The sequence below is a fragment of the Crocuta crocuta genome, unplaced genomic scaffold (assembly GCF_008692635.1).
Source record: "Crocuta crocuta isolate KB4526 unplaced genomic scaffold, BGI_CrCroc_1.0 scaffold322, whole genome shotgun sequence".
In the NCBI taxonomy this organism is placed as follows: domain Eukaryota; kingdom Metazoa; phylum Chordata; class Mammalia; order Carnivora; family Hyaenidae; genus Crocuta; species Crocuta crocuta.
Window position 1 is genome coordinate 2446226 of NW_027532592.1, and position 16154 is coordinate 2462379.

General features: G+C 42.0%; 1 protein-coding gene across 1 annotated transcript in view; it reads left to right on the forward strand.

Annotated features, from left to right (window-relative positions):
- The window catches only part of CDC42BPA (CDC42 binding protein kinase alpha), a 285304-nt gene that overhangs the window by 202699 nt on the left and 66451 nt on the right, over window positions 1–16154 (forward strand). The window contains exons 18-23 of the mRNA XM_077779914.1: window positions 701–948; window positions 2619–2724; window positions 9016–9140; window positions 14062–14167; window positions 14548–14696; window positions 15916–16007. Coding sequence (XP_077636040.1) covers window positions 701–948; window positions 2619–2724; window positions 9016–9140; window positions 14062–14167; window positions 14548–14696; window positions 15916–16007 — 826 coding nt within the window. The remainder of the gene's footprint in view (window positions 1–700; window positions 949–2618; window positions 2725–9015; window positions 9141–14061; window positions 14168–14547; window positions 14697–15915; window positions 16008–16154) is intronic.

Sequence of the window (16154 nt, forward strand, 5' to 3'; positions counted from 1 at the left end):
TGTCTGTGTCTGTTTACCCTTGAGCACCGTCTGGAAGAAACTTTGGACTTTGCATTTTCCTTTCACCTTATTACTGAGAAGATACTTCATCCTAATTTCTAAAAGGGCAGCTTTCAACTAAATTTCTCCTCCCTGATGCCCTACCTGAATGCCAAGAGGCCTCTCATTTTTTCCAGCGGCTGTGAAGATGTTTGTTCAGACCTTTGTCCTTCTCCAAGGACCACTGGAGAAGCCTCCTTTCTTTCCTTTCTGTACATTCTAGCTCTCTCATCCCCCCCCCCCAAATTTGTGTCTTCTAAAGACACAAACATATTTATAATGCTTTATTGGCTCCACATCAGAACTAGGGCGTGGTTACATTTTTCCCTCACTCCATACACCAGCAATGATTGTGTATAAATGAGAAATTTAAATATAAGCCAGTAACTATATAAGTACCAGCAGAAATTCCAGATACATATATAATCTTGCTAGGAAGAAGGCTGTAAAGTACAACATTAAGGGAATACGTACTGATGACGATATTTGCAATCTGTAGCTGGCCAAAGGTTAATAGCCTTAATAAAGAAAGATTTTTTTATGCGATGATGTACAACAACAACAGGTATATAAGCAGTTCTTTATGTTACAGAGAGAAGTTATTGTTTGATATTTTGTTATTCACATTAGATGAACCACTTTTTTGTTATTACTTCTATAGCAAAAACAAATTACTCACTCACCAGGACTGTGCAGCATAGAGCATCAGCAAGAGATCACCAAACTAAAGACCGATTTAGAAAAGAAAAGTATCTTTTACGAAGAAGAATTGTCTAAAAGAGAAGGAATACATGCCAACGAAATTAAAAACCTGAAGAAAGAACTTCACGACTCAGAAGGCCAGCAACTTGCTCTCAACAAGGAAATTATGATTTTGAAAGACAAATTGGAAAAAAACCGGAGAGAGAGGTAAGCATCAAGTTATTTCCCCCTCCCGTCAGTATCTCATGACCGCCAGCGGTGTGTTCAGGGGCTGGAGATATGCAGGCGGCACACGCACCCCAGTCTTCAAGGAGTCCTTAGTCCTCAGTGCACATACTTGGTCCTCAAGGAGCCCAAAGTCCACGTTAGCAAACCGAGAATGACAGCGGGTCGGGAGAGCAGACGGGATGTGCAAGTGTAAGCGGAAGGGCGGACGCAGCTGTGAGGCACGAGAGGTAACTTTGGAACGTCGAGGTTTTCTGGACTAAATTCTATCTGACACCAAAGAAATAGAACTTCTTTAACTGTGGGAGGGAGTCCAGAGGTAGCAGAACGGGCTGAGATGGGGAGGAAAAGGGGAGCGCAACACATCCCGAAGATCAGGGCTGTTCCCTGCGGTGGAACCACAGAAAGACAGATGAGAGCGTGGGAAGCGGGGCTGGGGAGGGAGGTAGCGGCAAGGTCGTGAAGGAGGAAGGAATTGGGACTTCGTGCCGAGGCCGCTGAGGGCAGGTGACGGAGCGGTGCCCGTGGTGCCGTGCAGAGCGAGACTGATGGGAGCAGGTGGCAGGGAGGACCTGTTGGCCAAGACGAGCAGGCCCGCAGGAGCTGCCCGGGCGGGGGGCGGCGGGGGAGGAGGGTGTGAGGTCCAGGAGGATGTCTGGCCCTCCATGGCCACTGTGGAGTCTGCTGAAAATTCTCTCTCTCCCTTTACCTCTCTCCCCCCACACATGCTTGTGCGCTCTCTCACGCACTCTCTCTAAAAAAAAAAAAAAAGAAAAGAAATAGGTAGATTGATCCCATCTATATAGCAACTCCGTGTTTGAACACTGATTCCCCTTTCTCCCTAGGTGGCTTCTACAAAGTCTGTTAGAACTCTTTTTGCCTCTAAGGGTGAATCAGCTGTGCCCCTCAGAACTATCACTTTAAATAAGTTTTATAGGTGGCACCTGGGTGGCTAAGTCAGTTGAGCTTCTGACTTCAGCTCAGGTCATGATCTCACAGTTGGTGAGTTGGAGCCCTGCGTCAGGCTCTGTGCTGACAGCTCAGAGCCTGGAGCCTGCTTCGGATTCTGTGTCTCCCTCTCTCTTTGCCCCTCCCCTGCGTGCTCACTCTGTCTCTCTTTCTCTCTCAAAAATAATAAATAAACATAAATAAATAAGTTTTATAATATTAAGTTTTTGCGTGTGTGCATATGTGTGTAGGTAGGTAGGTACATACTTAGGGAAGAAGGAAGGAAGGGCTGAATGTATCGCGAGAACTATTGGAAATGTCACTGAGGATTTGCTGCCACTCTTGAGCTGAGAAGCTCAATGGCGCCCATGTGTCCCCCTCTTTGCCTCCACCCCACCTTTCCCCATACTTGGTGGTATGTATGCAGCCACATAAAGCAAGCGCAGTCATGAAGTCTTCCAATCACATTTGCCTTCCTCAGAGTTTCAAATGGAAAACAAAGTAGATGTTGTTGGGCAGACAGACCTATGAATTAAAAGAAAATGATTGTAACTTTTAATTTTGAGGGGGCAGATTGGGAGTTGGCACATTCAAAATGGTGCAACTTTTCAGAGTGAACATGGAACGGCCTCCAGTCTGGGATATCATCGTTTTATCCTTAACTCACTTCCTGTTTTCTCCTCTTCTGTTTTGAATTGTGTTAGTCAAAGCGAAAGGGAAGAATTTGAAAATGAGTTCAAACAGCAGTATGAACGAGAAAAAGTATTGTTAACTGAAGAAAATAAGAAACTGACAAGTGAACTTGATAAGGTGAGTGATACAGTCTGACCTCCGTTCCCTGCACAGGCGCTAGATGTCCAGCACAGTGACAGAAATCGTAGGCATGATCTTATGCTCGGTGCACCACTTGGGTTCAGCATCCTTCTTAGACACGAGGACTGCTTGCATGGCTCAGGTGGGGTCTCCTTATGCCTGCCCGTGCAGGCTTGCTTATCTTATCGTCGTCTTTGCCCCATTTATTTGTTGAGCCTCTCCGCTTCCTTTCACTCTCCATCTGTTCTCTTTTTACTCCTTCCTCTCCTGTGCGTCGCTTATTCTGTCATGGCTGTCGAAGTTAAGCTGGCCCTCGGCAAGCGCAGGAACAATTAGGCCACCCTGGAATGCTTTTGACAACCATGAGATCATGTTCATGGTGGAGAACTGCTCATAGCTACAAGTCGTATCATTGGAAGCCAGAAATCCGGAGAAACCCACTCTGCCTGTGGGCGCCTGGGGGCTTAGTCTGTTAAGTGTGCGACTCTTGACTTCGGTCATGAACGTGTAGCTGTTGCAACATGGCCAGGCAAAATCTGTCTTTCCTGTCCTTCCTGCAAATGTCTAGTTGACGTCACTCACAAATTAGTTGGACAGGCTGTCAGAAGCAAGGATAATCAAAAAAGGTGTGTTGTAGGAATTGGCGGAGATGTCGCATCTGCCAAAAGAAATTTCAGAAACAACTGGTAGGCTTCTGGCTATGCCCACATGAAGAGACTGATGAATCCTCTCAAGAAAACATTTCAGGGTGGACACGATTGTGAGAAACAACGATTTCGAAGCCCTGGGAAGTAACGAGAGGAACTCGTTACATAACTGAGTTACATATGTAACTCGTTACATAACATCGCCGACATAAATGAAGGAACATCTGACCAGATGGGGAGACGTACTCCGTTAATGGGCGAAAGACACAGATGAGGAGGAAGCGTTTGCAGATCACTTATCTGATAAGAAACATATTCAAGATGGAGGAAGAACTCTTAAAACTCAATAATAAGTAAATACAAACAACCCATTGAAAACAATGGAAATTTTTGAATAGACATTTCATGAAAGATCTCTGGGTGACAAATAAGCTTGTGAAAAGATGTTCGGTGTTGTCAGGAAAACAAGTAAAAGCCACGGCCACATGCTGCTCTTCACCCTCAGGAATGGGCTGAATCCATAGAGTGACCATCCCTGCTGTTGGCAGGGACACGGACAAGCTGAAAATCCTACATGCATGTAGGCATGGAAGGTGGTGCAGCCACTTCAGAAAATAATTTCAAAAATCCTCAAAAAGTTTAGCATACGCTTACCACATAACCCAGAAATCCTCGTACATATTCATTTAAAAGAATTTAAAAGAGTCCTTTTCAAGACTTGTATATGAATGTGCATAGCATCATTCTTCACAATAGCAAACCACCAGAAGCAATACACATGTCCACCAACTAGCACCTGGGCAAGTAAAGTTTACTACTATCCATATGATCGCACAGTACTCAGCTGTAGAAAGGAATGGATTTCTGATACGTGCAACACTGTGGTTGAACCTCAGTAATATGAGGAGGCATTACATTTCTAGGAAAAGCAAAACTGCAGAAGCAGAAAACAGATCCGCAACGCCTGGAACTCAGGGTGGGAGCCAGGATTGACTGCAAACCAGCACAGGGGAAGTTTCTCGTACTGGAAGCGAACCAGAACGGGATTGTGGTGATTGTCACACAACCGCTTAAATGTATTAAAGATCATTGAACCATAGTCTTGTAATGGATGAATGTTATTATACGTGAAGTATACCTCAGTAAATCTATAAAAGAAAAGAGCTAGTAAAGTACGTTTTCAGATGTGAGTGGCACCCCTTGAGGTACAGAACTTAAATCCCTTCTTAATACGCAGATGAGGGTGTGTGTTGGCCTTGATAGCTTCTCTGGACCCCATTTCGTTCTGAGAAGACCATGGACATGGGGTTAAACGGATTACAGCTGCATTCCCTTGATAGTGGAAGAAATGAAACCGCACTATGACTCGTGCCGGAACTGTCTATCTCTCACAGAAGACAGGCCAAAACGCACGCGAGAAAAACCCTGGGTCATTAGGAGAATTCCTGACATATGTAAGTGGAGGAATTGACACGTGTGGCCTGTAGCCACATCCGGCTCTCAGACTGTTTCTTTATGACCCATGAATTAAGAAGAGTTTTTACACGTTTAGGTAGGTTTTTCTAAGAAGAACAAGATGTGATGGACACCATGTGTGACCACAAAACCAGAAATACGTACTATCTGATGCTTTGTGGGGAAGTTTGCAGACCCCTGACTTAGAACATAGTTCTAGCCTGTGTTAGAAACTGAACGAAACATACACAAACATACACACACGTATGTGTAAAGATACTAAGTATAAGGAATTTGCTTACCTGATTATGGAGGCTGACAAGTCCCAGTACCTGCAGTTTGCAGCCTGGGGACCTGAGGGCGCCTACGGTATAGTTTCCGTCTGAGTCCAAAGGGCTTGAGAACCAGGAGGAGCTGCTGCTTGAATAAGAGTCCAAAGGCAGGAAAAACGGTCATTGCGGCTTGAAGACGTTGAGAAAGGAGGATATTGACTCTCTCGGGTCAGTCTTTTTGTTCTTTGGGCCTTTGGGTGATCGGGATGGGCCCACTGTGTTAGGTAGGGCAGTCTGCTTTAGTCACTCCACTGACTCAGATGTTAATATCATCCAGAGGCACCGTCACAGACACGCCCAGAGTGATGTTTGATCACACATGTGGATACCTTGTGTGGCCCAGCCGGGTTAGCACATACAGTTAACCATCACCTGGCCCCTCCTCTCCACGAACCTGTAAATAGCTCTTCTAGGAATGGGGCGCCTGGGTAGCTCGGTCTTTTGGGCGGCTGACTTTGGCTCAGGTCATGATCACGCGATTCATGGGTTCAAGCCCTGTGTCGGGCTCTGTGCTGACAGCCAGCTCAGAGCCTGGAGCCTGCTTCGGATTCTGTGTCTCCCTTTCTCTCTCTCTCTTCCTCCCTCCCTTATGCTCTCTCTCTCTCTCTCTCTCTCTCTCCCTCCCTCAAAAATGAATACATTTTTTTCAAAAAAAATGTTTAAGTAGCCCTTCTAGGAAACACTCATCTCCTTCCAGTTGAGTAATCAAAAGGAAATGAACACTGCATCTCTATAAAACATGCCAAAAGCAAGACAGGAATCCTAACTAACGCAAGTTGAGACCATTTATCAGAGAAAATGTAACCGTGAGATAAAAATTGAATGTAAGTATTTTATCATAAATTTTTAAAAACATATTAAAGCAGGAATTTTTGCTTCTGACCGGGACAGATTAATTTGCATCATACCTACCACCTCTCCAAGAGCTGGATTTCTTTTTTAATTGTTTTCGTTTCCCACCGTGTTTGTCTGCAGCAAGGCATTGGAGAGATAGGAGGGCAGCCTTGTTTACTGACCGAGATCCTACAGAGGAGAGGACAGGGAGCTGAGCCAGCACTCAGTGCTTGCCCTTGAGGCATTTGCTGATGGGAAAGCAGTAGCTGACAGGCCAAGAAGCTAAGCACAGTATTCCAGGGTCTCACGGGTCTGGAGAGAGAAACATAGGCTTTCGGTTGGACTCATTGAAAAGCTACACTTTAGGAGTAAGAGTGAACCGGAAAGAGATGAGAGCTCTCAGTGACTGAAACCTAGCCTCCAGGTAATGCAGCACCTGACCTCTCTTGAGTCTAAGGAAGAGGATATTATACAGAGCCCCAAATTACCTCTAAAGTTTTCATACAAAACATGTGGCATGCATTAAACAATTACCATGCACCCCAGGAAGTACAACTACATCACTGAAAACCAAGAGTAGAAACATAATCGCAAAAACAAAATAAGGAAAGAAAAAATGAAAAAAACTAGACAGTCCCTATAAATAAGCCCACATAGGTTCCCGTGGGCATTTTCATAACTGAAATTTTAAAATAACTGTATGAGGGGTGCCTGGGTGGCTCAGTTGGTTAGGCGTCCGACTTCGGCTCAGGTCATGATCTCACGGTTCATGGGTTCAAGCCCCACGTCAGGCTCTATGCTGACAGCTCAGAGCCTGGAGCCTGTCTTCAGATTCTGTGTCTCCCTCTCTCTCTCTGATCCTCCCCTACTCATGCTGTCTGTCTGTCTCTCTCTCTCTCTCAAAAATAAATAAAACCTTAATAAATAAATAAAATAACTGTATGATAGAAAATAGAAAACGTGATGAATTTCAGCAGACAACTGGAATGTATATAGAAGAGTCAAATAGCACCTGTATATGTAAAACCTAAAATAACCAAAACACCCAAGAGAAGATTTTAACAGCAGATTGAAAAGAGCCAAAAAGAGCGGATAAGTAGAAAAAAAAATTCAGACTAAAGCATGGGTAGAGATTAGAAAGGATGGAAATACATAAAAGAGGACAGAAACCTAGGGGACATGCCAGAAACATCTGACGCACAAATACCTGCTTTCCCAGATGGAGAGGACAGAGAGACCATGGCAGAAACAGTATGTGAAGAGCGCATGGCCCATAATTTTCCAAAACTTAGGAGAAACATTTAGGTACAAATTCGGGAAATGCCACTAACCCCAAACGTGATCAAGGGAAACTAAATCCCACTCAGGGACATCAGAGAAAATCTGCTAAACACCAGCAGCCAAAGAAAACCCTAAAAGCTGACAGAGCAGAAAGTCACATTATATTCAAATGAGCAAAAGTTAAACTGAACAGTGGCTGACTTCCCAACAGAAAAAAAAAAAAAGATGAAATCAAAAAGGAGTAAAAACAGGGAATAAAAAGGAATGACATTTTCAGAGTGCTGGAGGAGAATTGCCAACCTAAAATGTTCTCTACAGGGGAAAAAAAAGTCTTTCAAAAATGAAAGCAGAAATCGAGACTAGAAAACTCTGCAANCTGAAACCAAAAACGAGTAAAAACAGGGAATAAAAAGGAATGACATTTTCAGAGTGCTGGAGGAGAATTGCCAACCTAAAATGTTCTCTACAGGGGAAAAAAAAGTCTTTCAAAAATGAAAGCAGAAATCGAGACTAGAAAACTCTGCAAGACCAACAACCTACTTTTATCAACAAAGAAATTAGAAGAGAAATAAGAGTTGTGGAGGGGAACTGCTGTGGACTAGAATGTTCGCGTCCCTCCAAAATCCCCATGTTGAAACATAACCTCTGATGTGATAGGAGGAGGAGGCGCTGCCTGTGAGAGGGGGAGCCCTCGTGACGGGGTTATTACCCCCATGAAAGTGACCCCGGAGAGCCTCCTCACGCCTCCCACCTCATGAAGACGCAGCCAGAAGACGGCCATCTGCGAACCAGAAGCAGACCCGCCAGACACTGAATCTGCCGGCACCTTGATCCTGACTCCAGCCTCTGGACTGTGAGAAATAAATGTCTCCTGTTTGGACCACCCAATCTCTGGTATTCTAGAATGGACTAAGAGGCTGTAAATAAAAGAGACTTAAAAGATATTGGGAACATTTAGTTCATAGCAACACTCTCAACAATAGCCAAAACATGGAAAGAGCCTAAGTNAAAAAAGATATTGGGAACATTTAATCTGTGTTTACTTGTTGGCAACATGGTTCAATTTAATAAGCTGTTAACATATTTTTGATCTTTTGAGGTAACTGGAAATGTGAACAGTTAACTACCTATGTGATGATAATGAGGAAACTCATTAAATTTAATAATGTGCTTATATTTTGAAAGAGCAGGCCTTATTTGAAAGAGATATGCACAGAGATAGATAAGACTAAAATTACAGATGTCTGGTATTTGCTGCGAATACTAAAGGAGGAAGAAGACCAGATACAAATAAAATGGCTGACATCGAGGTGCTAATTGTTGATGTCAGGTGTGGGCTCACGGGAATTAACTTACACTGGCCCGTTTTTTTATGGGCTCGAAATTCTTTCTAAGATTTTATTTAAAAAAGAGGATGACCTAGAGATATTTTCAGATCAAGAAAAAAAAAAACAAACGCAAGAGATGTTGTTACCAGTGGAACCTGGGAAGTTTGCAGGCAACTAGAGAAGGTTTGCCCACGGAAGCGATTTAGTGCAGGGAGTAAAGGAAAAGCAAAGGCAGGAGGAGAAAACATTTGATGTTTCCAAATTCAGTGACCAGCAGGGTGCATGGTCAGAAATCAGGGAGACAAGCATCGTTTCGTGGAATACGGGGAGTTATCAAATTTAACAAGAGGCGTCTGGGCACCTCGCAGTTCTGTTCCTAAAACTCACAAGTGTCTTAAAACTGCCTTTCAGCTCACCGCCTTGTATGAGAACTTAAGTATTCGCAACCAGCAGTTAGAGGAGGAGGTAAAAGACCTAGCAGACAAGAAAGAATCCGTTGCACATTGGGAAGCTCAAATCACAGAAATCATTCAGTGGTGAGTACTCTCTTAAATGGGTTTTTGTGGGTGATTTTGGACGTAGTTGGTGAGAATTCCACAAAGTTAGTAACGTGGGTGGGGTTTTTTTCTTTTTTTATTACTTTGAAAAATAAGTTTCCCTGAGAAGCATCATTTTCTACTGACTTGTCATTGAGTACTGGTCCGTGTTCGTCTAGATTTTCAGTTATTCTCTTTTCCCCAACTGTAACAAGTATCCGCATCGCTTTCCACAGCTTCGCTGAAAACTGGTGTTTCTTAAGAAAAGGTAATTCTAAGACAGTTGGTCCTTAAAGAACTGAAGAACTCATTCACTAGCTATAAAAGTTCCTTTCTAAGACCAAAATTGCTGTTTGCGATTATTTTAAGAAGCAGATAGCCTGGAGAGGAATTTTGAGCCTCAAGACTTTGTGCCACCACTTTCTTTCGTGTACAACAGACTGATTCACACATGGCACCATAAAAACCTCAAATGGTCACAGGTTCATAGTATCAACTCTTGTTTCAACTCTTAGGATTTAATTTGGAATAATTACCTTAGTAACTTTCACATTATTTCATTAAGCGATTCTGGCATTTGTAAAAATGTGAATATTTCTGTAGAACATGAAGAAAGTTGAATCCAACAGGGACTTTATTTTCTAATGAAAATAGGTGGCTTCACTTTTTATATTCAGCCTTTTAATTCTTCTTGGCACATCATGGATGTTAAATTCGTCTGAAGACAAATAGTTTCTTTATGTATCTATAAACCAGTCATTTCGTGGGAATTTTTTTATACTCTTATTTTGGTTCTTTAAGCATGTTTTTTCCATTTTCCTACCTTATGGCAGATTAGTACCCTCCATCTTAAATGAAATCAGAAGTGAATAAACACTGTCTTTCTAAGAGATCGTACCCAAATGACTCCAGTATTTTGATATAGGCTGAACTACAGAACTCTTGTGTTCACTCACCTTTGGCTTATGAATGTGACTATTCAGTGAAATAAATGAAAATGAATTTCCATTTCTATTCCATAAATGAATAAATTTCCAAACTGTGGAAGTTTAGTTGTGTTCCAAACAGTTAATAATTCATTACTATTTAATTTATGTCCTTGTCATCAAGTCTACATTTCTGAAGCAAAATCATCCTGATTTTTAGCCAGCCTTATAATATCCAAAATTATGGGCCGCCTGTGCGGCTTGGTTGGTTAAGCATCTGACTCTTGGTTTCGGCTCTGGCCATGATCTCACAATTCACGGGTTCAAGCCCCGCATCAGGCTCTGTGCTGATTGTGGAGCCTGCTCAGGATTCTCTCTCCCTCCCCGTCCCGGCCCTCCCCCACTCGAGTGCACACATGCTCTCAAAATAAACTTTAAAAAATAATACCAAAAACTAGGAATCTTAGTTGCTTGAAACTGGTGGTGCCAAAAGCCAAAAAACTATGACTCTTCATAGATAGCTACATTATCATGTAATTGAACTTACAATCAAGCCGTTGCTAAAAATGACTTTACAGAAAACGAAGATGATCTGGCCAAAGCCAGAGTTCCTAGACTGCTGATCTTCTCTAGTGACTGGCAGGAGGAGTTCATGTGGAATGGGAAGTGGTTCCAGTAAAGGAAATAAGCTTTAAATGTGGACTCTGGAAAGGGTTAGTAGGGTGAAAGTTTTCACATGATACCACAAAACACTCATTTTAGACTTTTCACATTCAGGTGAAACGTGCAGAAGAAATCAGGAATGCAAGCAAGTCACTTTACATAAAAGCTGTTATGTAAATATGGGCTAAAATATTAGCTAGTTACTAAATACCTAATGGAGTAAAAGTAAAAGACCTACTCCATATTCTCAGACTTCTCACCTACTTGAAAGTAAATCTGGGATATTCTGTTCGTGCTTAAGAAGGTCAGGAGTCTTGGGCTGTTTTGAGTTTTTCCATTTGGTGTGTTAAAAAATGAAGTGATGCTGGGGGCACCTGGGAGGCTCAGTCAGTTAATCGTCTGACTTCACCTCAGGTCATGATCTCACAGTCTGTGGGTTCGAGTCCCTTGTGAGGCTCTGTGCAGACAGCTCAGAGCCTGGAGCCTGCTTTGGATTCTGTGTCTCCTCTTCTCTCTGCCCCTCCCCCGCTCACTCTGTGTCTCTCAAAATAAAGACATAAAAAAAAGTGAAGTGATGCTGGAAATAGAAAGATGGCATAACATTTAAAAGTTTAAAAACGAATGTGACTGGATTTGGAGATTAGTTACAAGACTTACATGTAAGTTGCCCTGTGAATTATACTAGACCTCAGACTGGGTGCCTAAGAAAGTTGGGGGTAATCCGTTGCACTTGTGATGTATTTTCTGAAAACCCTGAGGTTAATAGAGTCCTAAACCTAGGCTGACTGAATTGGAGATTTCATATAAAGCAATTGCAAATAAGACAAGTAAAGTTACCACCACACAGTTACCATGAATACTAGGTAAGAATTTGACCTTTATTGATTTATAAGAAGGAGAGAAGGTTTTGCAAAGGATAATGGCATTGATTAGATGATGCAGTAGGAGGACAACTGTCTATACTGGTGTTGGGATGACAGGGAAATTGGGGGTAATGAACAAATGGAGGAGACATTCTGGGAGAAAAATCTCTAAGACTTAATTACAAATGAAGGACAAGAGATGACAAAGAATTAGTGCTTCTGAAATTCTGAGTTGGAGAGCTTAAGAAAATGGTGGTATCATTGAAGTAGGAGAGTCAGGGGAAGAAACCAACTTTGAGGAAGATAAAGTCAATTTTGATTGTTTTGAGACTGGGCTCATCTTAAGGCATCTGGGTGCAGATTTCCAGTATGCTTTTGGAAAGATTACAGAAAGGTCAAGGTTAAACATACACATTTAAGGGTTTAATTTCTAGTCAGTAAAGCCATTGACATTGTTGAGATCTTTATAAAGAGAAAAGGAAGAAGGATATATGGCAGCATACAGAAGACAGGACAGCCAGGAAAATGTTTTCATAATCAGCAAAGAGTTTCAATAATAAAACTTTTATTCCCCTTTATTTACACTCACATTATTTGAAATATCTCTCATTCATTAATGTTCACTTGTGTAAAGTAATAGCTTGTACTGATTACAACGTAGTATGTTCCAGGCATTCAGCTGAAAATTCACTTGCACAGTGTTCTCATTTAGTTATCCCAACAGTCCTGCGAGGCAGGATTATTATTCCCATTTCACAGGTGGAATAAGAGAGAGCTAGAAAGGGTAAATGACTTAGTCCAAGTCCTGGAGCTGATGAGCAGTGACCTAGGATTTGAACCCGGGTCCGTTTGACTCAGAAATCAAGTTCTTAGTCACTCTACCGTGTATGTCGTATTTCCTCAACATTTTAAGGACTGTGATTTATATATCTTTTCCGTCTCCAAGTATGACCCCACATAATAGTACTAAAAAGTATTTCTAGATTAATTACAGTAAAGAACTTGGGAAGAGAAGACTGGATATGCCAGAAGAACAAAACAGATTGAAACTGGACTTTTGTAGTTGAGTTATTTTAATAAACTGTGGTTTCAGCAAAATAGTTGAGTAGAAATCAGACTTCAGAGAGTATGTAGGAGCGAGTGAGGGGTTAAACACTAGAGTAATTAGATACGAGTTGTATCACCATGAGTGGGAGAGGGACGGGGACAGGGACTTTCCCAGATGAGGAAAGGTCCTTACGTGTTTAAACCAGCCAGTGGAAATAATGAAATTGAAAACATAAGCAGTGATAGAGAAGGGAATTATTTGTACATAGCAATAATAACTGGGAATCGGAATGCACTTAAATGATTGAGGCAAAGAAAATATGAGGGACTTGCTTATGAAACTTAAGAAAAAAATTAAGAGAATAAGCGTGAGTCAACTTATCCATATGGCCTAGAAGAAAGGGCAAGACAGTGTTGAGCTGGGGGAAGTGAAATTTTAAGGATTTTAGGTTGTAAACAGACAGCAATGATTCTGAAAAGGAATTGTTGTAGGACACCCAGGGCTTTAAGACAGTAATGAATTTCAGCCAACTTGAATCTTTTCCCTTTGATTGTTATTTTATTGACCGTTTTAGAAAACAGAGGAGCTTTATTACAAGATAACCCTGATTTTCACAGAATATTCTACTTTAAACTTTCTAAACGTAATGTACTTCAGTACATGTAAAAAGGATGTTTGTTTTCATAAGATAAAAGGGCAGAATCCAATTAATGAGAAATCTTCATATTCGTTAGAAATCATGTAAGTGTGTATGTGTTTAATGTTAGATTAAAAGAGCATTAATTCTGTGGCTCGAGGATGAAATTTTACCAATTTATCAGGTGTAAGTAATTTGAACTTTCCTAAACGTGACCAGCTTTAATTTGTAGATAACAAAACAGTTCAGCAAACCTTTTTGCACTTCTTTCAAAAGCAGGGAAGAAGATATTGAAAGAAGATATTTAAGAATATATTTAAGTTGGGGAAAATGATGGGGTGCCTGGGTGGCTTAGTTGGTTAAACATCCAACTTCGGCTCAGGTCACGATCTCATGTTTTGTGGTTTTGAGCCCTGTGTCAGAGTCTGTGTGTTTCTCTCTCTCTCTCTCTCTCTCTCAAAATAATAAAAATTTTAAAAAAAAATTTTTAATATAAATTGGGGAAAAGAAGTGATGGGCATCAAGGAAGACACTTCTTGGGATGAGCACTGAGTGTTGTATGTTAAGCGATGAATCACGAGAACCTACCCCCAAAACCAAGAGCACATATACCCGTGTGTTAGCCAACTTGACAATAAATTATATTTTTTAAAAAAAGAATATGTTTAAATCTTTATCACTTCCACCTGTTTCTTGTAGGATGCTTTAGAAACGACATCTGTCTCACCAAAGTGTTTCTGTTTGTTTTACTTTTGTGCTTCGGCCGTATACACGTGTATTCTAGGGTCAGTGACGAAAAGGACGCACGAGGCTATCTTCAGGCCTTGGCTTCCAAAATGACTGAGGAGCTGGAAGCCTTAAGAAACTCCAGCCTGGGTGCGCGAGCAACCGTAAGTTCTGCCGTTCTGCGGGGAGAGTTACCGTCTTGGGTGGGTTTGTCTAGGCCTACCGTGAAGTTTCTCACAAGATATCAGTGCGTCCCAAGCCTTGGCCGGTTTGGGAAATCGTAACATCACTGTCTACCCGTCACTTGCAATGGGTAGCCGTTATTGGTAATGACTATGAAAAATAAACCCCTCTGTATGTGAATCTACGCTTATTTCTGAGTTTAATGAAAAAGGATATATCGTCACAAGTCGTGTTTCAGTTGTATTCTGTTACTAGAGAAGGACAGTGCTTTTACGCAGTTTCCAAGTGTATCTGCTGGACCGAATTTGGACGTCGGAGGTAAAGTAGGATGGAAGCTGAAAGCAGTGCTGTCGTTCGGTAGGACATGCCCTGGAAGATGCGTCGCTTTGCCAAACTGGACATGTCGGCGAGACTGGAGTTGCAGTCGGCCCTGGACGCGGAAATAAGAGCTAAACAGGCCATCCAGGAAGAGCTGAATAAAGTTAAAGCCTCGAACATCATCACAGAATGGTACGGTTGGGTAGCAGACTCTACTGGAATAATTTTCAAGTTGGCCTAGAAGTATTTGGGGGAAAGTTCTATGTTTTTTCCTCCCTGTCCCTCTACCAGAGATCTTTTACCAGTGGAGGTTCTCTTGATGAAGAATTTAATAACGGTAAAGTTATTTTAATTACAATTATTTTTCCTGTTCTTTTATGTACTAAAAAAAAGTCCATCCTCTCCACAGCCTGAGACAATTACCTGATAAAAACATTCCTTCAATCCTCAGCAGTGGAGCAAATTATGCTCTGAATAAGTAAATGATAAAATGAAAATCTTAATTAGAAGGGATATCAACATGGTTCAAGAATAAGTCCATATCGGTGATACAGAGGAGCAATAGAGAGTTCTTGTTACAAATCAACACATAAGTAGAAAAATCCATTTGATCCTGGAAGGCGAAGTCCCAAAGGCATTCGATCATGAAAAGAAACATAGTCCCATAAATTCCGTTTGTAATGGTATGAAGCCTTGGTGCTTAAACTGTAATCATTCACATTCTGAATCCAGTCGGAGGTCAGGCACCCAGCACCCCAGCTGAATGATAAACTCTCGTTATCAATAATCCAGACGTAAATTAAGTATGCTCTGCTTAAATGTGCTCGTGTGACATGGCAAATGGAAGAAAACATTTTCTGGAGCCAGTGAGTGGATTCTGGCACAGAGAGCTACTGAGTGCCACCCTCCATATTATCACTGGACCCAGTGTGAGTCTCTTGCCTGAGACGCGGGACTGTGGGCAAAACCAGAAACTGTGGACGCGCTGGTGAAAAGGCTCCACTTTCACGGCTCTCTGTGAAGGAGTCCAACAGAATTCTCAGTCTAACCTTTAGTTTTAGGACATTTGCAAATTTAAATCATTTGGCTCCAGGTCAGCCTCTTCTATAAAAGGCCAGATTCTAGGTATTTTAGGCTTTGTGGGACACATTGTCTCTACTTGCTCGGCTCTGCTGTGGCAGAGCAAAAGCAGCCAGAGACCATCTGGAACGAGTCTGGCCGTGTTCCTGTAAAACTTTACTTGCACAAGAGTAGGTGACCGGCCCGATTTGTCTGTCCCACGGTGGTTTGCACGTCCCCGATCTGACGTGACGTAACCCAAGAAACTCCAACTGCGTACTGACTGCAGGATGGCTTACTGAGCAGTGGTAAAAATAATGACGCTTTTCCTTTTTTTTTCCCCTTATTAAAGTAAACTGAAAGACTCAGAGAAGAAGAACTTGGAGCTACTATCAGAAATCGAGCAGCTAATAAAGGACACTGAAGAGCTTAGATCGGAAAAGGGTATGAGTATGTGTTTTGCCTCCGTCAGGGCTTATTCTGTTACAAACACATTTTATTACACGTGCATCAACATGCTGTGTCGGTTGGAGAGTTCACACGAGCAGCGCTGGCACTCACCGATGGATGCGTGTATGCTCACGTCACACA